The sequence below is a fragment of the Emys orbicularis genome, chromosome 17 (genome assembly GCF_028017835.1).
Source record: "Emys orbicularis isolate rEmyOrb1 chromosome 17, rEmyOrb1.hap1, whole genome shotgun sequence".
NCBI lineage: Eukaryota > Metazoa > Chordata > Testudines > Emydidae > Emys > Emys orbicularis.
The window spans coordinates 10,679,057-10,702,413 of NC_088699.1; the positions used below are offsets into that span (position 1 = coordinate 10,679,057).

Consider the following 23,357-nt stretch of genomic DNA (forward strand, 5'->3'; position numbering starts at 1 on the left):
CGACCTAAATGAACAGAGAAGGAAATGACGGCAAGATCCTATAAGCTGCTAAGTGAGAGGAAGGGGCACACTTAGGGCTGGTCCACACTAAGCCCCCAGTTCGAACTAAGATACGCAACTTCAGCTACGTGAATAACGTAGCTGAAGTCGAAGTATCTTAGTTCGAACGTAGAGGTACTTACCGCGGGTCCACACGCGGCAGGCAGGCTCCCCCGTCGACTCCGCCTACTCCTCTCGCGGAGCAGGATTACCGGCGTCGACGGCGAGCACTTCCGGGATCGATTTATCGCGTCTAGACAAGAAGCGATAAATCGATCCCAGAAGATCGATTGCTTGCCGCCGAACCAGCGGGTAAGTATAGACGTACCCTTAACTTTACCGTACTTTATGGGGGATGGACAGCTTGTTGGGCAGTGCATACTTCCCCTCACCACAATCACCAATCTGCTCCTGAAACCCTAATTCAAGTCCTGTTGGTCAAGAGCTGGATCTAGTTGTCCTTATGCAGTTCTGAGTGGGGGGGGGGGAAATAGAACGCTTCAAAGGATTGGACATCTCAAAACAGATCAGATAAAGTGCTAGGAAACTTCCAGCTCCAGTTTCTAGGGTTTTAAGATGCACACAGTCAGCTGACATAGAATCACATTCCTGACTGGATATAGGGCCCTTACATTAAAAATCAAGGATGGGGATGGGGTGGGAACTCAATTCAACTCAGGTACAAGGGAAAATCGTTTAACCTTATTCTCCCAAGGACTCTGCTAGGGAGCTCTTACCCCAGCCTGGGAGGGGAGAGTTCTAAATAAGACCCTCAGAGTGGTGTTATGTCTTCAGGTAATAAAGAGATGCCCTTTAAGCTTAGCAGGGGTGTCTAACACAAGAGGCTTGGACAAATGAGATGTTGCTGGCCCACAGATAACATGTGAGGTTACTGGCCAGGCACAGTTGGAAGGAACTCAAATTACAACATCCCACCTGGCTTCTGGATGACAGAGAAAACTCAACCCTAAGTACACTTATAGTTGCGGGCCCTTGTCTCTCGAAATGGCTTCTGATGATCTGCGTGTGGACTCAGAAAGCTTCAGGGCCCTTGTTCCATCAGGTCTCCAATGCTGGCAGTTTCCCAACGCAGCAGATCTAGAGGTTTGTATATTATACTCCCATTTTGGGGTGGGGCATAGTGTTTTTTGTGTTATTCACATGATAGTGCCTACTTGCCAAGAGAAAAAACACTCAAAGGAAAACAAAGTCAAAGGAAAGACCAGGGTTTATTTTTCCCCCCTTTGTTAGTCATCACGACACAATTTATACAAAAGCTCTAACGCCGTTGCCTTCAAAAGGTAACGCTGTATAATAACTGAGCCCCTTTCCCTGGCACACGCCAAGGGTCTGACAGTCTGAAATCGGCGGAAGGTACAACGATATAGAGAGTCCAGATGCGAAAATGCAGAACTATGACTTCAGCAGACAGAACAACCACAAGTGGCACCTGATTTACTACTGACTGCATTGCATCATATGATGGGCCCTTAGGAGTATAATCACCAGAGTTGTTTGTAAATAGGATGTTTATTTCAATTTTTTTTCTATTGGGCATCAGCTGCTTTTTTTTGAAGGAATACCCAGAAAACCAGTTTATTCTTATAAGAAGCTATTTGTCAGCTGAATGGCTTCCATGCAAAACCCCACAGCATGTTTAGAGAACATGGAATCCAGTCCCATGTTCTCTAAACAAACACTCACATGAGGGACTGTGAATTGCAAATTGGGATGGCTTGAGATCTATCAGAAAGCCTGTAGAAACCCAATGGAACTATGTACTATTTAAATATGCAGGTCAAATGTTAACTGTAAATCCGTGCTTACTTTAATAAAGCTTATTTCAAAAGAAAACAAGAAATGACTTGATAAAACAAAAAACCTTAGCACGTCTCACACAACTTCCAGCCAAGGATCTCAAAGATGTAGATGAAGCAAGCCTCATGATGCTTCTGGTGGGCGGGTGAATTAATATTTCAGTTTTAGAGATTCTGGAAGGTAAGCCACAGGCTGGTTAAGTGACTTACTCAAAGTCACATTGAGTCATGCTGGCAGCGCTGTGCGTTAACCATCTGTCTCTTTAAATGATACATTTGTTTGGCACTATTTTACGCAACACTAAGTACAAAGCATGCAATACCAGTTTTATTAGATTCCAATAACTGAAGTACAGTACACCACAGCTTACTGGTCAAAAGGCTGCAAGAGTGGGATTTTCTAAAGCAGTTAGCACTGGGCTAACTCTACTCCCACTGAAGTCAATGGGAGCACATGGAGTGCTTTTGAAATTTCCACTCTCATATTTGCAAATGAGAAGCAGCTAAGAATGTAAAGACATCTACTTATCAAAGGACAGCACACAAGCATTGGAGTCACCAGCCTTCACAGCTTTTTTGAGATCAAGGACTCCTCATAGTGCAACAAGCATCCACACTGTCTCCAAGTTCACAAGAACGTCAATATTCATCTTCATGCAAGGGTTTTTCCAGTCATTTCTAATAAACAGGATCAAAGAGGGAACAGGTGTCACACCGGGTGGTATGCCCAGGCATCTGCTTAGCAAAACAGGGCCGTGTCCTCTTGTGGCACAATTAATAGCATCATTGCAACTCTTTACCTCCGTGGCCTCTTCCATCAGAGGCTCAGGCAAGCTCAAAACTTGCCTATTCCTCATGGAACTGATAAGAGCCTAGTGTGCTCTGCTTACGGCAAGGCTGACAAGAACTCGCTCCAGATCACAGTTAAAATTCTGCCATATTGTTGTTGTTGTTGTTGTTGTTTTTTACAAGCTTGTAACTTGTTTTTATTTACAATGTGGATTTGCTGAAACAGTTATACAAGAGCCAAAGCTTCAGCTTCTTCAGGGATCCCACCACAGGACACACTGGTAGCTGGAGCTGTAAATCTATTCTTCATCATCCAGAGGAATCCCCAATTCCTCATCTGTCCATTTCGAAGCATCTGGGTAAGGAAAGTGACCCAGCACCGCATCCGGGTTGTGCCAGAAGTGCCACAGGATCCAGAACCACGTGAAGCTGCTGAGGAGCTCACTGTGGATCACCTGCCGGCGGGTCAGCCCCAGGAACTGCCGGTAGTGGGGCTCAATGTGCACCCCGCCCCCCGCATGCCGGACCCCGGCCGCTCCCCTCACGTCTCTGGCGTGGAGGATCCGGACCAGGCCACCCCCGGTGCAGCCCAGAGCATGACGCCGCCGCCACCAGCCAAGTCACCCGCCCTCAAGCAGGCTTCTGGCACTGATTCCATGGCCAACAAGGCCAGTGTTGTTTTTCAGAGAAAAAATGCTAACCCAGAGCAGTGCACAAACCTGTTTGAATGCTTCAAGCTGTATGGCTAGGAGCAGGATATTTTCAGGAGATGGTCCTGGCCTCTAGAATTCTTTCCTCATTTGATCTGTCAGAGCCTGGACCTACCAACTTTTGTGGAAAACTGCAAGGCCTATCTATTCCCAGGCTTTCCACAAAGGGTGGCTTGAATGGGGTAGCAATCCGTTGACAAGAGAGGATTTTAGTTGTGTAGTGATGGGAGAGACTTCTGAACCCTGAGCCAGATGAATTCTCACAGGTGTATTTAAAGACTATAGAGGCTACCTAGAGTTCCAGAGAGGCATTTCTAACAAACTGGATTGATAGCTGGATGAAAGGATGAACTAAAGGGTAAAACCTAGATCTCCTGTAATGGATGATCAACTCAAACATTTTCCAACCCTATATGAAGGGTGCTGGGAGTGGTAGGAATTTGGGTTTCATACCCACTAAACAGCAGTTTCCTAGCACAGACAAAGCCCAATACATTGACTCTTCTAGTTAATCCATAACATGGGTCTAACGGGACTCTCAGACATGCACAAAACTTCTTCCCCATACAGTCCAGGGAAACCAGGAATCCCATTAGCAGCTTTAAACACAGCTGCTACTAGCATGATTTCATCTGTGCCCTGCAGAGCACCTCACAACTATGCTAACACATGGCAGGTCCATCCCTCACCTTCCAAGAGGTTATCGCCACTTTGTAGGCTTTCCCCAGGTGCCCTCAACTAAACATTTTGCTTTTTTAAAATCAGATTCTGCTAGTCTTATGAAGAAGATTCAGGAAGCAGAAAGGGAGGAGGGGTAGCAAGCCAGGAGATTCTAGGGCGGTGCCAGGATTAATGCGAACACTGAAACATATACAGGTTATTCCTGGTTTTGTAGGGACCTGTATGTTGTATTAGGGAAAAATAAAAACAGGACATCAGAAGAAATATAGCAGCTTTCCTAACAAGCAGAGGAGTATGATCATGCAAGAGAGTGTGGACTCAGAAGCCAAACTGAGATGATCTCTTTCCGAATAGGTAAGATTTAGAAGAGACGGCTACCCCACTTTGACCGGGACAGTCACAGATTTTTAAGTCACTTAAAAATCCTCATTATTCACCCCACTCTCATGCTCTGCAATGTTCTAGTTCCATTATATGAACCCAGGGCACCCCTGTCCTCGAATGCTCTGTTCAACCCTGCTCCTCCCCCTTAACCCCGAGAGGAGAGAGTAGAAATAGAGGCGGTTCAGAAATGGAGGCTGAATATGAGAGAAATGGAAAGACTTCTGTACAAAGAGAGATTGGGCTTGTTTATTTTAGACAGAGAAATCAGAGGGGATGTGGCAAAGGTACATAAACTAACAAATGGACCAGCGAGAGTAAATTGGGAACGCCGATTCACTCTGTTTCATAATACAAAAACCACGGGACTCTCGACAGAACTGAAAAGCAACAAGTTGAAAACTTATCAAAGGAAAACCTTTTGCTCTTTAAATGGACATTGTCCGGGAGTCCCTCATAAGTTGCGCGCGCGCACACACACACACACACACACACACACACACACTTAACCTGTGCAATTCACTGAAAACACCTTAAAACACAAAGAACTCTAAGCCTTTATCCCTCACGGCATAAACAAACCATCTTCTGCCAAAGGTTAAGAAGAAACTTCCCCTATGGGCAGGTGGTTCCTAATTGTCCACTACAAGATTTCTTACACCTTCTTCTGAAGCTGCTAGTAGAGACGACTGTTTAATACGGGATATTGGACTAGATGGACTCCTTGTCTGATCTGGTAAGACAATTCCCATGTTCCTGATGGAATTATGCAGGCACTTACATTCTGGGGAATCCCAAATCCTGAACAGCAAGATTCAGACTATGCAGAATGGTAAGTCTGAAGCATTTATAGAGCCCCATGAACAAAGTGTTATGAAAACGCTATGCATGTGTGGGGGAGGGTTGGAGGCAGATGGTTTCCTTCCTTCCCTGAATTTTTCATAGCAGTCCAGCATATGCATCCATCAAACACTCATGTATAAAATACTAAGGATCGGATCTGTTGACCTCAACAAAGCTACGTCAATTCATACCAGTAGAAAGTCTGGCTCTAGGGACATATATAACTTTTCATACACTTCAGGGGCCATCCAAAATGTAAGAAATTTATCAGCACAGTATCCCTGTGAGGTAGATAAATATTATTACCCCCATTTTACAGATAGGAAAACAAACACCACTGAAGTCAAATGGGAGTTATGTCATTTGCTTCACGGGGTCAGGATTTCACCAGTAGAATTTAAATGACTTTCCCAAGGCCACACAAGGAGACAGCGGCAGAACTAGGAGAAGAAGCCAGGAGTTTCTAATTTCTTTTCTGCTCAGCCCACTAACCAACCCCAACTCCTTAGACAACGATACAAAATAGTTTCCTTTTAGTGTGTCAAATACAAATGAATTGTGAAGACAGCACCAGATTGAGAGAAGATTTAAATTCCAGCTACGCAGAGATACTCTTCTGCTCATCAGTTCACCTGTCCTGATTATCTGTACGCATGTTAACATGCTGTACAAGGTTTGCATTCATCATAAAGTTAAAAAAAAAAAAAAAAAAAAGGTGAACACAACAGCTACTTAGTCAAGCGGTAAAGTAACAAGATAGGTCAGGGATATGAGAGGCAATTATTTTCCTGAAACCAGCCTGCTGTCAATTTATTCTGTGGTTTCAGCAGGCCTATGCAGACTCATAAAAGTCAAGCTAGTGTTTACATCAACAGAGCTATGTCCACCTGTCATCCATCCATTATGGCACATGCCTCCTCTCTGACCACAGTGGAGCTCCAATGCAACTGAACCGGAAGCCTTTGAGGGAAGAAAAAAATAAAATCCCCACCATATTCTTTGGGGAAGCACAGAGTCTAACCTCTGGAAAGAATCAAGCTGCTGCATGCAGCATGACTAATGACAAAGAAGGTGGCAAGGCTAGTGGTTAGAGTGGGAGACCGTGAATCAAGATGCCTGGGTTCTGTGCTTAGTCTGCCAGCAACTTGCAGTGTGCTCTTGGGCATGTCACTTACAGCCTGATTTTCAGAGGGTGCCTGCAACGGGGAACAGGGGAGCTCAGCACTTCTAAAATTAGGCCATTCATCTCTTGGTGCTTCAATTTCCCCATCAGCAAACTAGTCATGCAGCAATCTCGAGCAACCCTACAATAACAAACCCGTGAATGCAACTGGCAATTAAGAGCAACACTACAGAAACAAAGATCAAGAAAAAAATAAATGTTAGTAAAGAAGCAGATATTTTCATGTTGCAAAGGCCTTATGAAGTGTGTGTGTAAGCAACTCATGAGGGACTGCTGGACAGTGTCCATTTAAAGAGCCAATACATGCACAGTTCCCCTAAAACACAATCCCCAAATTATATCCATATGTGTTACAGAGCCTGTGCTCCAACGCTGAATGGAGATGGCAGTTTCCCACTCGTGCCATCTTTTGGAGACCCTGGTGCATCTTTTAGCAAAGGCTGAAAACTTGGCACCTCTTTTAATCATGGTACAACTTTTAGATCCTCTATGCACTGGCGTTCACTCCAGAGGTCCCTACCTAACCTCACTGTGCTGTTGTATACCATTTAATAACATATTTAGGTCCTGTTTACACTGCTATTTGAAACCATGTTAGCAGGAATCTTAGGCATATTAAAATATCATAGCATCCAAACACTCTTCTAGTAAGAACATTTTTAAACACAGTTTGAACAGTAGACAAGGCCTTACAACCCATGTATAGAAAAATATTTACCATTTTGGGGCACTGGGTAACAACAAGGCAGTTTCCCAACTGGGTTAGAAATCGTTTGGTTTTGATGAGGAATGTTAACATGGCTAATGGCATGATTTTATCTCATCCACAAAGGCAAGACCAAACTGTGTTATAAACACAATTCCCCAACACAGTAAATGTCCTCGTTTACATAAGTCGTTAGAGAACTGAAGGAGATGATCACCCAGGTTACCAGTTAAGGTAAACAATCCCCTACCTGGTTTACTTTTTTCTTCACATCAGGAAGGATGGAAAAGCAACAAAAAGCCACGTATGACAGATAGGAAATGCAGAACGGCCAAGAGCAAAGGCATCAGTGTAACTTCTGGGGAAACGAAATATTTGGAAATACTTGAGTCAGCTTTACAAAACATTTGGAAGCCACATGTGTGATCAGGGGAAAACAGCCTTCTGAGATACACAATTAAACTGAAGAGACATGATGCTAAGGAGCTAGTACTGTTTCTGCTGTGAAACCGACAATGTTTTATGCACTAGATTTGACAGTGACACGACAGTCCTAAAACACAGGATTTGCCATCTCAGTTCAGACCACATAGCTCATTCTATCAAGCCTGGTATCCTACAGGCCTTTTCTAGATGCTTCAGAGATCTCTTAAGTGACTGTTCAGTGCAATATATGGGGATAGAGATCCCCTTCACACTTCTGCAGAGATCAGCTGACTCCCTCAAGAATGTGATTTCATTACTGTTTAGCAAATGAAGCCTTCCCAGTAGTTCTTCCTTGCTGTAATCCCTGAAGTTTGAGAACATTCAAGCTGCAATCCACTAACGGGGTCAATCTGGGGGAGAAAAAAAAATACAAACCAGCTGGTGATAGAAGCTGCTTGCCTGATCTCCCAGCAAGTCGAACAACAGAATAACCATTGCTCTCTTCACTGTATCTTATGGCTTCCTCTGTTTTCAAGCAGATCTCCTCCTCCTCAACCCTGACTCGCTGTCAAGACTAGTCCATCCATCATGCCTGCCCAGATGGGTGGAGGTCACTGCCCTAGACAGAATTCAAACTGGCCACACTGCCTCCTTTGAATATTATTCCACTTCCTGCTATAAAGAACTCTAGAGTGTTCAGCCAATCTGGATTTCTGGACTGGCTGAACGCATCAGCTTCAGCGTGCTTCAACCAAAGGCCTCACCCAGTAGGCTGTCCATTGGCCTCTTCCACTCTCACTACCAGGGGGGAGGGTGGCGCCTTTGTAATTTTGTGTCAAAGTGAAAGCTACATGCTTTACACTGTATTAATATTTGTCCCCGTTGGTATCGCTCGTCCCGAGTTTGTGTTATGTATTTGGGTCAAAGAAGGATCAAGTGCTTCAATACTATTTCGTAATTCTCTGCCCTTTAGCACCCTCTGCCCAGGGACCTCAAAGCAGTTGACAGACACTAGTGAATTAAGCTTCACAACACCCTTGGGAGGCATATCAGCACTGATAGCCCCATTTCACAAATGAAGCACAGAGAGGTAAAGTAATTTGCCCAAGCTCATATTGCACAAGTCACAGAGCCAGGTACAGAACTCAGGTCTCCTGGGTCCCCATCCCATGTTTTAACTGTAGATTTCCTGAGACAGCATATACTGTATCCCAGCCACTGTCTCCTCACCAGCAAATCAACGTTCTAACGCATCGCTCTTACATTGTTCCCCCGATTCAATACAAGACTTGTGCAAACCTCGACATCAACAGATGTGCCCCCCACAGTATGTAGTCACAGACAGTATGGAACCCTGGGTAACAAATACTGAAGCGAAAAGTTCCACTGCCACACTTAACATTTACGGGGATCTCCAAAACCAGGATCGGCCTTACTTTAATCTTCTCCTCCTTCCCCAAAATAATTCCTTCTCCCTTTACATTGAACATTTATATTGTGGAAGAGCCTGGAGGCCAACAGGTTGCTGCCTCATTGGGCCAGTGCTGTACAAAGACACAGAAAATGACAGTCCATGCTATAAAGTGTTTACTAGTGTCTGGATCTCTCCCCAGAGCAGCACAGCAAATGACACACTGATCTTTACTCTGCTAGCTCTGTCAAACCAACAGTTCCATGTTAGAAACATGATAGTCTTGCCAAAAAAAAAAAAAAAAAAAAAGAGGAAACTCTAGCAGAGGGACACCTCTGAGAGCAGTGATTTCTTTCCGTCCAGTTCCATGGCTGGCTGGAGGCATAAGGAGCCGTGGCAGGAAGTTTTCTCCCTCTCCGGCAATGGAATGGAGAGGGAAAGCAACATAGTCTATGAGTTTGGAGTTTGCCCTGGACGGCAGGGCCTCCCCAGCAGTTTCCTGCTTCGCTTTCCCACAAGGCCAGTACATTCCAGTGTGTCCCTGCTAGAGCAACATCAAACCCCAGCAGCACTGGCAGACATTCTTCCGGGCTCCTCCTCCTTCCAGCGTCAGCCCCACATGTCTGCGGTTGCCCAAAATATTTTTTCTTGCCCATCGCTTCAACTATGTCACTCCCCCCCACCTTTGAGTTGCTCAACGGTTTCCTCCTGGCCCCATATACCAAGTCCGTACTACTTGCTGTCTCCTTTGAGGCTGTTCACCAGACAGTTACGACCCATTTCTCTGACCTGGTCTCCTTTCACATTGACTCTCCCCTGCCACACGCCCTCTCCGCTCTGCCAGTGTTGAGACCTCCTCTCACAGCACTAGTAGTCAGTATTTCTATTATGGTAGCATCCAAAGAGCCTGCGCAGGATCGGGGCATTTGTGCTGAGTGCTGTACAAGCAGAGGGGGGAAAAGAGACAGTCCCTGCCCTGAAGGGTTTACAGACTCAAGAAGATACCCCGGGGCCTTTTTTCTTTGTGCTTGGTTTGCCACATCACCTTGCTCAAGCCCCTCCTCAAACTCAATTCTGCCAGGAAGCCTATTTTTAACAAAAGTCCCCCGCAGCTCGCAAGCTGTGCCCAAGCCTGGCTGACCTGAGTCATTCTTGTGCCTTCTCGCTCATGCTGCTGCCACCTGCTCCTGTGTGTTTGTGACCCTCATTTGTTGTGTCATGCTGAACTCACCTTGCCAGCCACAGCTGGGGCCATTCCTCTACTTGTTCTGAGATAGGCCTCGCACATTTTTGGGCGCCTGAAAAATAACCATCTTCTCGACAGGTGAACGGCACGGCCTGACACCACGTCTCACATATTTAATCTCTTCTACTTCTAGAATGCATTAGTCGTGCCGCTAGGAATATTAGCACTAACCAGTGAGCAAGTCTGACTATGGAGACTGTAAACCATCACTGTCTTAAATGTACACATGGATTTTTTAATTCACCCTGAAGCTGTACTGCTCCAGGATGCAGGTACAACTTCCAGGCCTCAGCAATGACGTTAGCACTTGCTCAGGAGGAGAAGATATGTTAGCCCACAAGCACAGGTTGACTATTTTTCCTTCTTAGTTAACCAGAAAGCTGTCTGCCCTTTCATGTCTCCAAGCTGCCTTTCTTCACAACAACCACTATCTCCTGCATGACTCATCAGTGAAACAATAGATTTTCAGCTCCATCCCACAGCAATGACACACAAAGAGAACTGTTCCTTCTTGCTTTTGCAGCAGGTACAGTAGTGTCACTGAGCTAATGCTGCATTACAGCTCTAGCAGCCTTGACAACATGCACATAAAATGAATAAATAAAAAGGGGAATCCCAAAATTCTACTGCAATATTTTCAAGAACCTTGGCTTGAGAATCATTAACTGAAAGCCCACTAATTGTATTAAGCAACAGAGGGTCCTGTGGCACCTTTAAGACTAACAGAAGTATTGGGAGCATAAGCTTTCGTGGGTAAGAACCTCACTTCTTCAGATGCAAGTGAGGTTCTTAAATGTCTTAATTGTATTAATGCATTGCTAATCTAACAACACACATGTGCACACACACACACACACTTGATCTTCTCCTTTTGAAAAGGTTACACTCGAAGTGAATTATGTCTGGGTTAAGGTCAATAACAAGTACATCAGGAAAGGTGGTATTCTTGCCAAGCAGCAAGTACCATCTGCACCTACAACTATCCTACCACGTGATTAAAAATGACAGGTTGGAAGTGGGGATGCCCTACCCCATACTACCTCATACAGAAGGTGTCATCCTGCCCATACCCTCCTGCACCCACTATCATGAATGCCAGTCAAGGCCCCGAGTTCAATTTTGTCTAGGCTCATCATGATGTAGGCCCAAGTCTAAAGTTCAGTTAGAATGAGATTTCCACACCCACTCAGCCAAAAATATCCCCACAAAGGAAGAGCTGTACTTGTACACACACTCACACATAAAATCATCGTCAGCGACAGGAAGACGATTTTAAAACTATCATTAAAATTGATCAAAACACTGAAGGAGTCTCCCTGCAAGCAAGCGGGAATTGATAGATCAGACTGATGTACTTAGGGACCAGGTCTGCCTTTGTGTGTGTGTGGGGCACGCCTAGCACAATGGATGCCACCACAATATAAGAAATTAAATAATAATTGTAACATATACACACGTTGTTATCTGCAGGATGAAGATCACATGGGGAGGTGGGGGGGGGCTGAGATGAGCTGGAGGGAAAATACCAAAGTATAGTCCTTGCTGCCCTATTTTTATCCAGTTTAGACTATAAACTCCTTGGGGTGACGACTGGTTCTTCCTGCATTAGGAGATGCACTGCTAAACATATTTTGCACTTTATATTTTCAAAGCACTGCACCACCATTAATTAGCAGATGATCAGTGGCGGGTGGTAGGGGTGGAAATAGTCTTTAACCCCCTGCACTTCTGATCTCACCAGCTCCGACTGGAGAAGCCCTTCCCCCACCCAACCACACGTTCTGTTGTAAGAATGAAAGTGCAGCTGTGAAGCAACCCAGCAGAAGCCCTAGAGGGAGTGTCCCCGGCGCACGTGGTAGAGGGCGGGGCTTGACACGTCATCCTCCCCCAATGAAACTAACTAGTTTGGAACGCAGCAACACGCTACATTCCAAATGAGAGAGGAAAGATACAGCCCTGCCTTTGCCTTGGCTCAGATCCTTCCCCCCAGACGGAATCAAGGGCGCAGGAGAGCACGGATCTCCCCACCCACCCATCACACCATTGGCTTGGGGGGGGGGGGGAGAACAACCCAAGGTTCCCCTCTGCAAATTTCCAGGAAGGCAGAACATACAAAAAAGGAGGGAGGCGGAACGGTGGAGTGTATCATATGACACTCTATGTCATTTCATTATGCAAAAGCAGCCTCCCCTCACTCCGCTCTGCTGGAGTACTGCCACCGCCCTACGATCTGAAATACAGGAGGAGATTTCCCCCCACAAGGAGGAAAAAAAACTGTACACGTTACATATATTAATGACCATTGTACGAATTCAACTGCAAAGCAAATCGCCGGCAGGTTCTATGAAGACAGGCTGCGAATAACTGCCCCCTCCCAACCCACCAGCACAGACACACTATCATAATGATTAAAATACTTTAGGTTTTGAACCAAAAAAAATAAAAAATAAAACAGGCTTCGATTGCTGTGACTTTTTGAACACGATCGTTTTCACCATTTCAGCAAAGGGGGAAAAAAGTGCATTTTGCAGACTCCCATCCAAAGAATAAGAGTCTCTGCATTATGGATGAATGAGAGAGAGAAACAGGGAGACAACGTTAATCTCCCGAAAATCAGGGCTTTCCGATCGCCCACAAGCATGTGTCAGCACATCGCTATTAAACGCTCAACTCCCAACAAAAATTAAGACTTGCCTGCTTCAGAGGCGACGGGAAAGGCTAAAGGGAGACTGATTTAACTCCAAGCCCCTTTGCAATCATCCCTTACATTTATTTTAATTCAGAACATCATGTACTGGAGACCATGCTTTTTGCTTACCAAATCAGCGTTGAAAGCAAGGTGTACCCTCCACCCGCCTAAGACACAGTAAGTAACACACAGTGCAGCGACGGGTGACTGGAAATCAGGCTGCTTTCTTGTAAAAATAAAAGACTATATTTTTCCCCAGCTTTTGGGAAATGGTGTCCTGTGTCTTTAAACAGCTCTAATTCCGATTTTACATGCTGTCCCCCCCCTCCCTTACCACGTGTTTTCTGTTGTTGCTGGGCTTGCCATTCCAGAAATCTGGCCGCTTCCAAAAGCGTCTCAATGCTCATCGCTTGGGTTGCCTTTCAGTGGAGGATCCAAAATCCTGGAGAGTTTAAATTAAAAAAAAACAACAAAAAACGGGGGTTTCCTTCTCCTTGTCTTCTCCCCAGTAAAAATGCCGAATCAAACCACCCCCCACCCCGATCCCCTGCGAATCTTCCAGACAAGAAAAGGGTTTGCAACAAGATGGCGATGAGTATGTAACAGAAACACAACAAGAAAAAAGGACTAACACAGCCCTCAGCTACTATACAGACTGCTGCAGACAAAACCCGGCCTGGATCTTTGTAGGTCACTGGACTGGAACTCGTCAATGCCATTTTGCAGGGGTGGAGTTTAACCACTGCTGTTTTGAGTGAACACTTTACACAGAGGGAGCGGATCTGCCAAAGCTCTTATTTGGGATCCGTTTTCAATGTGTTGGATTTTTTTTTTTAATTTCTCCTTTTCATGACAGATTTATTTTTGCTAGTGTGTATTTGAGTGAGACATTTAAAATGTCATCTGTCATTCAAACTGGCATAGATAGACAATATCTTCATGGAACTTTATTGTAACTTGGACTTGTTTGAGATCGTTTTTAAACTATCTACCGCTTAATCCAAAAAGACTCTGTCCCATAAATTAGACTGGTTTGGTCTGATTTTGGAGGGTCATTCATGGAATTATAATAATTATAGATGGAAAAAATTAGGTCATTTTGCTCTCTGTTCTCTTTCCCAACCCACAGCTACTGCAGTATCATTGCTTACTTGTCATTTCCAGTCGAATTAGCCTGTTATTATTATTATTATTTATTGGGACCTGATTTTTCAGAGGTGTTAAGTACCTCCAGCTCCCCTGGACTTCATCTGGACTTTTGGGAGCTCAGCGCTACCAGGCCCGAAATAGCTTATGCAGATTTAACAGTCATCTGATATTTTATTAACACAAACCGATCTTGGAACTCCCACCTCAGCTGATTTTTCTGCAGATGTCATGAATTATTTGGAAATACCTCTATTAACTGTACATACAACTCAATATAAATGACAGAGCTTTAATAAAAACAGATAAACATGACAATGTTGCAGTTACTGATTCTGCAAGATGGCCTATGCCAGGACAGGGAACAACCTATATGACTCAGTTTACAGCACCAGGTCCCTAGAAAAGGAAAAGGTACTGTATCATCGTATCAGTAAGTACTTTTCAAATATTTAACTTATTATGGGATTTTACAAGGAAATGGAAAGAAGACAAGATGTTATCACAATTATCAATATATGCCTGTATGTATTACTGAATAGAAATGAGGTTCCATGCATAATACAGGACAAGCTAAATAAACTATGTATACAAATAGAGATGGAAAAGGCCTGTTAGATCATTTAATTCACCCCTTGTTGCCAACACAAGATTACTCCTTGCAGCACAGGGAGGTAAGTGTCATTGTACACAACTGTGTACAAATACAGATTAAGGCTACTTCAGGTGTTTCTGCAGAGAGAAAAAAAAACTCTGCAGCATTTATTTTGACAAAGACATCAGCCTTGTTTTCAGTTGCACTGTGTCAATTTCTTTTACTTTGTTCATTCCTAGGGAGGAAGGATGCATCTTGCTTTCAGATAAGCTTTGCCCAGAGAGAGAGAGAGAAAGAGACAGCCCCATGATCCCAATTTATTATTATTTTGTATTAAATGATGTCTAAGGTCTAATTGCAAGGGGATGAAGGAGGGAGGTGAGTTTTCTGTGGGATGCAGGAGGGATAATCCTGTAGCCGGGTTTTCCACCTGGTCCTCCCCCCGCAGTGCGTTTGCATCCTATTAAAATATGTCATCCTGCCCTGAGCCAATCCGCTTGGAAAACAACAAGGCATGGAGCAACTCCACATGGGCACCCTGCGCCGTCTGCCTCCGACGGCGTCTTCTTTAAAGGGCCAGCCACCCTTGGAGTTTCCCCAGCAGCCATGAACAGCGCACTGGAGAAGGAGGAGGGCACGTTACCCCCGGTGAACCCTGATGGCTGCTCCTCCGTCAGTGTGCCACTGGGAGAGGGTTTTTCCTTCCCACGCTCCTGGTACAGAGATGCGCAAAATCATGGAGTATAAAGGGGGGGAAGAGGGATGGACGAATAAAACAACCTGCAATGGGATCAGGAAACAAAAATCCTAAAATGCTGCGAACACAATGAACCAGTGAAACGTTTTATCGAGGGTCCGAAAACTGCAGGGCACAGCAAACCTTGCCTATTTCCAGCAGGGGAGGTCTCTGCAGCCAGTAGGCGCATTGCATTCATTTCTGAGCCAAATGAATTACCTCCAATCAAGGGCATCCGGCAGACAAAGTCCAGGGCAGACGCCTCTCACGGTCTGCTGGGTGCACCTGATACCAGGTGCTCAGAAGCTGATGCAACCCGGAGCCCCTAAAAATCCGGGGCTTTACAATGCCCGGCCTAGTACAGGACACCGTAGTTTGGGGGGTATGTGCTTAGCACGCTTGATTTTGGTTGATACCGGAAGCATTATCGCGGGGGAGTCCGTTCGATCTTCGGCGATAAGAAATTGGCGCATTTTTCCTGTACAGAGCAGGACGTCTTATTGTGGGGGAGGGAAGGGGTTCAGCAGAGCTGGATGGATTCAGTTTGGGTATCAATGGCTCCAGTGAAAGGTACATAATGATGGGGTGCAGTGGGAGGTGTATTAACCTTGGGGACGGGCACCTTTTATTTGAAACCCAAGTAAAGAGGCCGGTCCCTCACACTACACTGCAGGGTTTATGAGCCTTGGGGGAGGGAGGGGGAGGATGCATTTGAGTGGAGGTGATCGATGCACGCCACAGTGCCAGGGTCAATGTGATGCCTTTGGTCTGAGAGGTGCCCAGATATTGAACTCCTTCCCCGCAGATACGGGGCTGTGCGTTATTCCCGGCCCCTCAGACAGTCAAGTGCACAGAACCTGGTGCAATCTCCCAGGCTCCTTATTCATTTTGCTTGTGGATCTCTCTCCTCTGCATTTTGATGATTAAGAAAGAAGACGACAGATCTTGGGGGTGGAGGGACGGGACTGAAGGAGGAGGGTGTGGTGCGGAAAGAAAAGGCAAGGCAACATCTTCTGCGGCGTTTAATCTTTCACAATAAATCAAGAAAAACAACGTGGAGGGAGGCGGAGCGGCAGGGATTACACAAACCGCCTGATCTTGCAAGGGGTGGGAGCGGGAGGCGGAGCTCAGTCACCCCGGACAGGATAATCTGTCTAGTCATGGCTTGCTCTGGGCAAGCCTGCTCCTTAAAGGGACTGCGCCCCATTTCTGCAAAGGCCCCGCCGGGGAAACACGTGAGCCAGGAATACACTACGTGACAGACAAGGCAGGGAAGTTTGTGCAGCACACAGGAAAATGGAGCTGGCTCTGCCCAAGATTTGAATACAGGGAGTTCCCTGCTGTTATTCATCCCTGCACGGAAGAAGAAGGAAAAAAAAAAAAAAGATAGGAACGCAGCATCTAAGCGCCACACGTGTACAAATATCTTTCAGCACCAAAGGGAAAGGCTTAAAAGTAAGGGCCTGATCCTGCAAAGCACCGGTCCCTCAGCTCCATTTGTCTTCAGTGAGAGCTGCAGGATGCTCGCACCTCTGAAAATCAGGCCCTAAGCGCCAGATCCTGCAAAACTGAGCAGCTGTCCCGAAGAAGAACCCTCTGTATGCTCCAGAGCTCGGCTCTCTCACCAGCAAAAGGTGCAATAAAAGATATTACCTCACCCACTTCTCTCTCATATGTCCTGGGACCGACAGGGCTACACCACCCCTGCACTCAACTCCCATGGCAGGCTCCTCATTGTAAATCTCTCTCATGGCAGCTGAGGGGCTCAGCACCTCTCAGAAGCTGCTAAGCACTTTGCAAGATCAGGCCCTAAAAGAATGCCGGCTCCAGCTGCCCCTTCGCAAAGCAACTCAAACAGTTCCTAGTTGATAGGATCTAACGCTCAAATAGATCAATATTAAAATTGAATTACAACTATACTCACAACAGTGCAATTACAGTAACAAAGGGGAAGGGACTAGAAATGGGAAAAGAACAAAAGGAGAGAAAAATGGGGATAGGATCAATAACTCTACTCCCTGCTGAATGAATGGAACTGGCTCTGTGGATATGGGGAAAGTGGTGGACAGGATATACCTTGACATTAGCAATGGACGGGATATACCTTGACCATATATGATACGGTCTCCCACAGTATTCTTGCCAGCAAGTTAAAGAAGTATGGATTGGATGAATGGACTATAAGGTGGATAGAAAGCTGGCTAGATCGTCGGGTTCAACGGGTAATGGTCAACGGCTTGATGTCTAGTGGGCAGCCGGTATCAAACGGAGTGCTCCAGGGGTCGGTCCTGGGGCTGGTTTTGTTCAACATCTTCATTAATGATCTGGATGATGGAATGGACTGCACCCTCAGCAAGTTTGCAGATCACACTAAGCTGGGGGGAGAGGTAGATATGCTGGAGGGTAGGGATAGGGTCCAGAGTGACCTAGACAAATTGGAGGATTGGGCCAAAAGAAATCGGATGAGGTTCAACAAGGACAAGTGCAGAGTTCTGCACTTAGGATGGAAGAATCCCATACACCGCTACAGGCTGGGGATCAACTGGCTAAGCTGCAGTTCTGCAAAAAAGGACCTGGGGATTACAGTGGACGAGAAGCTGGATATGAGTCAACGGTGTGCCCGTGTAGCCAAGAAGGCTAACAGCATATTGGGCTGCATTAGTAGGAGCATTGCCAGCAGATCGAGGGAAGCGATTATTCCCCTCTGTTCGGCACTGGTGAGGCCACATCTGGAGTATTGTGTACAGTTTTGGGCCCCCCACTACAGAAAGGATGTGGACAAATTGGAGAGCAACAAAAGTGATTAGGGGGCTGGGGCACATGAGGAGAGGCTGAGGGAACTGGGCTTATTTAGTCTGCAAAAGAGAAGAGTGAGGGGGGATTTGATAGCAGCCTTCAACTACCTGAAGGGGGGGTTCCAAAGAGGTTGGAGCTCGGCTCTTCTCAGTGGTGGCAGATGACAGAACAAGGAGCAATGGTCTCAAGTTGCAGTGGGAGAGGTCTAGGTTGGATATTAGGAAAAACTATTTCACTAGGAGGGTGGTAAAGCACTGGAATGGGTTACCTAGGGAGGTGGTGCATCCTTAGAGGTTTTTAAGGCCCAGCTTGACAAAGCCCTGGCTGGGATGATTTAGTTGGGATTGGTCCTGCTTTGAGCAGAGGGTAGGACTAGATGACCTCCTGAGGTCTCTTCCAACCCTAGTCTTCTATGATTCTTCTATGATTCTAATGATGTCTTTCCCGTGATTCATGTGAATGTAGTGTCAGTGAAAGGTACTGGGGCTTGGCAACCCTAGAGACTAAAGTCCTTTGTTTGTCTACAGTACAGGTACAGCGTGTGCAGTGCGAGCTCACTGCATTCTGTCCTGCCTTTGTAGCTCAACCCTGACCTGGTGATGGTGAGAAGGTAGCTGAGTCCTCAAGGCCACTTCAGTCCTTGGCCTCTTTGATAAGAAAGCCAGATACTGCCAGCTGTGGTTACAGATTTGTGAGACTGGTTAAATCAGATCTATATCTTTCCAATCAATCTGTAAAGAAATATATCGGGGTTTCTGGTTGTGTTGCCGTGCTCCCTCTACCCACCCTTACATTTTACGTGGAGCTGCTGAGTCCAATAGTGTGTGTATTGTTCCAGCTTTTTAGGCACTGGGTCCTGGATGTGGGCATGTGATCAGGATCATTACTAAAAAGATTGTGCTGCACTGCCCTGCATATTTGGTGTCCCAGGTGACTGCTTGAACTGTATAATAGAAGGGGATTGGTCCTGCTTTGAGCAGGGGGTTGGACTAGATGACCTCCCGAGGTCCCTTCCAACCCTGATAGTCTATGATTCTAAGGCCCAGTTCTCAGGGAAGGAAGAGTAATGGACACAAAGGCTTCCACTGAATGGGAGTTAGGTGCCTAAATACCTGTGAGGATCTGGTCCAAAGACCCGAAACCCATTGCCCTTTGTAAGAGCAATGTCTGATCTATAAACAAAGCCTAAGGCCATTGATTGCAAAGAGAAAAGCAGTTTAGGAATCAGTTTTGGTAACAAGAACATTATACTTCTATGAAAAGTCCAACAAAACCTTGTCTATGGCATAGAATCATAGACTATCAGGGTTGGAAGGGACCTCAGGTGGTCATCTAGTCTAATCCCCTGCTCAAAGCAGGACCAATCTCCAACTAAATCATCCATCCCCAGCTAAAGCATATTGGAGGTTTCCCCTCTCTTGTGTTGGAAATTTTCAGTGATCAAAATAGAGTTATGGTCTGGGCAAATATCAGAGCCAAATAATAATACCACTAATTTATATTTCTCTAGCACCTTCCCGCTAAAGGTTTGAAAGCACTTTACAAATGTTAATATTATAAGTCTCACAGCACCCCCATGAGGTAGGTCTGTTAAGTATTATCCTTATTTTATAGCTAGGTGATCTGAGACAGAGAGATTAAGTGATTTGGCCAAGGTCATGCAATGAACCTATGGCTGATCTAGGAACAGAACCCACATCTGCTGACTTCCAGTGCTGAGTTTTAACCACAGACAATCCTTTCCCATCCTGCTATTTATAGGAAGCATTTGGGGCAAAACCGTTGAAGACTAAGGGTCAGATCCAAAGCCCACAGCAGACAATGGACTGACTTCCACTGACTTCACAGGGCTTCAGATTAGATTTCAAAAAGACTAGAAAGGGGAAAGTTTAGCAAGTGCAACATTATAGTGTGCAACACTATACAGTTTCAACCCAGTCAAAACCATGATTTTCCAAAAGTAAAGCTTGATGGGGAAGTTGGGATTTGATTCAGTGACCCAGAGGCGAGATTTGCAGCGCTCTCTTTCCTTGTTGCCCCAAGCCCACGGCAGCAATAAAGTAAAATAACAAGACATGAATGCATATTTAAGAGAGAGACAAAGACTAATACGTACAGTGGTGATGTGGCAACGAGAGAAACCTTGGGCAATTCTGCTGACCTCAATGGAGCTGTGTTGATCTGACATATCTTTAGAGGAAGTGCAAGATTTATTTGGAAACAGAAGACAGTTTCTTCAGTCTATTTTCTCTTCCTTGGCCTGTTCTCTCCACTAGCACTATCTGCTACTCCCAATCCCAACCCCATCCAGTACATTGACTAACAAATGGATGCCATGGGGATGCAGTGATGCTGAATGTGTGACTTTAGGCCCAACTCTGTATTGAAGGTGCATCTTTTTACAGCAGGGCTGGAGTTGGTTGCTTGAGTGTGTAACAAACCATGGCCATATGGCATACAGACACCATGGCCATCAGTAGGCACCGAACCTAGGACCTTCAGCACCACAGGCCTCTATTTTAACAGCAGCCAGTTGAGTCAATGGATGCTGACCCTTCCCATGTGATGGGGTATAAGTTTTTGTAATCCTATTCCCTGTGTAATAGGGAATTGTAATAAAACTAATCTCTTTGTCTCAGTGCCTCTTAATAGGCGTATGCATCACATAACACAATAGCGCATGCAGAACAAAAGCCCAGTTATTTGGTGTTGCAAACTAAGAATTCCGTCAGAATTTCAGATGACAACATAAAGGCAGTGATTATCAAGCAAAGCTTTCAACTTAGCATGGTTCTCTGAGGAGGGAGAGAACCAGATTGCTCAGTTCTCCATGGTAATGTAAAGGAGAAGTTTTAAATATGCTGCGTGGAAAAAAAAAAACCCAATAACATTTTTGTCCTTCTATAGCCCCTTTCACACGAGGGGCCAGATCCTGTGCTGGTATAAATTGGGATAGCTCCAAGTCAATAGAGTTGTTCTGATTGACACTAGCTGAGGATCTGGCCCAAAGCACTTCACAGAAATTTAAGTTTTTGTAAAAACAATCTAGCACCATATAGAAACGATACCATTCAATCTAAATAGGACTGTGTTTAATTAAACACCAGAGTTCCTTCTGCAGACCTTGCAACCCAAAAACTGCATCCTTGCGTTAGTGCACTCGAGCCAGAAAGTGGAACTGACCAGAAATTAACTATATAGACAAGTGAAATTAATAAGTCTTCCTAATCACAGCTGCAGGTGTGTGTGCCACTGTGACCCAGGCTCTCTTGTTATCGATCATGCTCTGAGCAACTACAGGCCTGTCAGGGCAACTTCAGGCCTGTCAGTTTGACATCTGTAGTATGCAAGGTCTTGGAAAAAAATTTGAAGGAAAAAGTAGCCAAGGACATTGAGGTCAATAGTAATTGGGACAAAATACAACATGGTTTTACAAAAGGTAGATCGTGCCAAACCAACCTGATCTTCTTTGAGAAGGTAACAGATTTTTTAGACAAAGGAAATGAAGTGGATCTAATTTACCTCGATTTCAGTAAGGCATTTGATACAGTTCCACATGGGGAATTATTAGCTAAATTGGAAAAGATGGGGATCAATATGAAAATTGAAAGGTGGATAAGGAACTGGTTAAAGAGGAGACTACAACGGGTCGTACTGAAAAGTGAATTGTCAGGCTGGAGGGAGGTTACTAGTGGAGTTCCTCAGGGATCGGTTTTGGGACCAGTCTTATTTAATCTTTTTATTACTGACCTTGGCACAAAAAGTGGGAATGTGCTAATAAAGTTTGCGGATGACACAAAGCTGGGAGGTATTGCCAATACAGAGAAGGACCGGGATATCATACAGGAAGATCTGGATGACCTTGTAAACTGAAGTAATAGTAATAGGATGAAATTTAATAGTGAAAAGTGCAAGGTCATGCATTTAGGGATTAATAACAAGAACTACTGTTATAAGCTGGGGAGGCATCAGTTGGAAGTACACCTCTACCTCGATATAACGCTGTCCTCGGGAGCCAAAAAATCTTACCGCGTTATAGGTGAAACTGCGTTATATTGAACTTGCTTTGATCCGCCGGAGTGCACAGCCCCGCCCCCCTGGAGCACTGCTTTACCGCTTTATATCCAAATTCATGTTATATCGGGTCGCGTTATAGCGAGGTAGCGGTGTAACAGAGGAGAAGAAGGACTTTGGAGTATTGGTTGATCACAGGATGACTATGAGCTGCCAATGTGATATGGCCGTGAAAAAAGCTAATGCGGTCTTGGGATGCATCAGGCGAGGTATTTCCAGTAGAGATAGGGAGGTGTTAGTACTGTTATACAAGGCACTGGTGAGACCTCATCTGGAATGCTGTGTGCAGTTCTGGTCTCCCATGTTTAAGAAGGATGAATTCAAACTGGAACAGGTACAGAGAGGGGCTACTAGGATGATCCAAGGAATGGAAAACCTGTCATATGAAAGGAGACTCAAAGAGCTTGGCTTGTTTAGCCTAACCAAAAGAAGGCTGAGGGGAGATATGATTGCTCTCTATAAATATATCAGAGGAATAAATACCAGGGAGGGAGAGAAATTATTTAAGCTCAGTACCAACATGGACACAAGAACAAATGGATATAAACTGGACATTAGGAAGTTTAGATTTGAAATTAGATGAAAGTTTCTAACCATCAGAGGAGTGAAGTTCTGGAACAGCCTTCCAAGGGGAGTAGTGGGGGCAAAAGACATATCTGGCTTCAAGACTAAGCTTGATAAATTTATGGAGGGGATGGTATAATGGGATAGCCTAATTTTGGCAATTAAGTCGTCTTTAACTACTAGTGGTAAATATGCCCAGTGGCTTGTGATGGGGTGGGATGTGAGTTACTACAGAGAATTCTTTCCTGGGTGTCTGCCTGGTGAGTATTGCTCACATGCTCAGGGTTTAGCTGATCGCCATATTTGGGGTCAGGAAGGAATTTTCCTCCAGGGCAGATTGGCAGAAGCCCTGGGGTTTTTCACCTTCCTCTTCAGCGTGGGGCACGGCTCACTTGCCAGAGGATTCTCTGCACCTTGAAGTCTTTAAACCATGATTTGAGGACTTCAATGGCTCAGACACAGGTTTGATACAGGAGTGGGTGGGTGAGATTCTGTGGCCTGCATTATGCAGGAGGTCAGACTAGA

The 23,357-nt window shown here is 45.2% G+C and overlaps 1 protein-coding gene across 2 annotated transcripts in view; it reads right to left on the reverse strand.

Annotated features, from left to right (window-relative positions):
* MNT (MAX network transcriptional repressor) overlaps positions 1 to 13,539 on the reverse strand; it is a 69,977-nt gene extending 56,438 nt beyond the window's left edge. For both annotated transcript variants that reach the window (XM_065418082.1, XM_065418081.1), the window contains exon 1: positions 13,256 to 13,539. In XM_065418082.1, coding sequence (XP_065274154.1) covers positions 13,256 to 13,328 — 73 coding nt within the window. In that variant the 5' untranslated portion in view covers positions 13,329 to 13,539. The remainder of the gene's footprint in view (positions 1 to 13,255) is intronic.
* Positions 13,540 to 23,357: the final 9,818 nt, after the last annotated feature.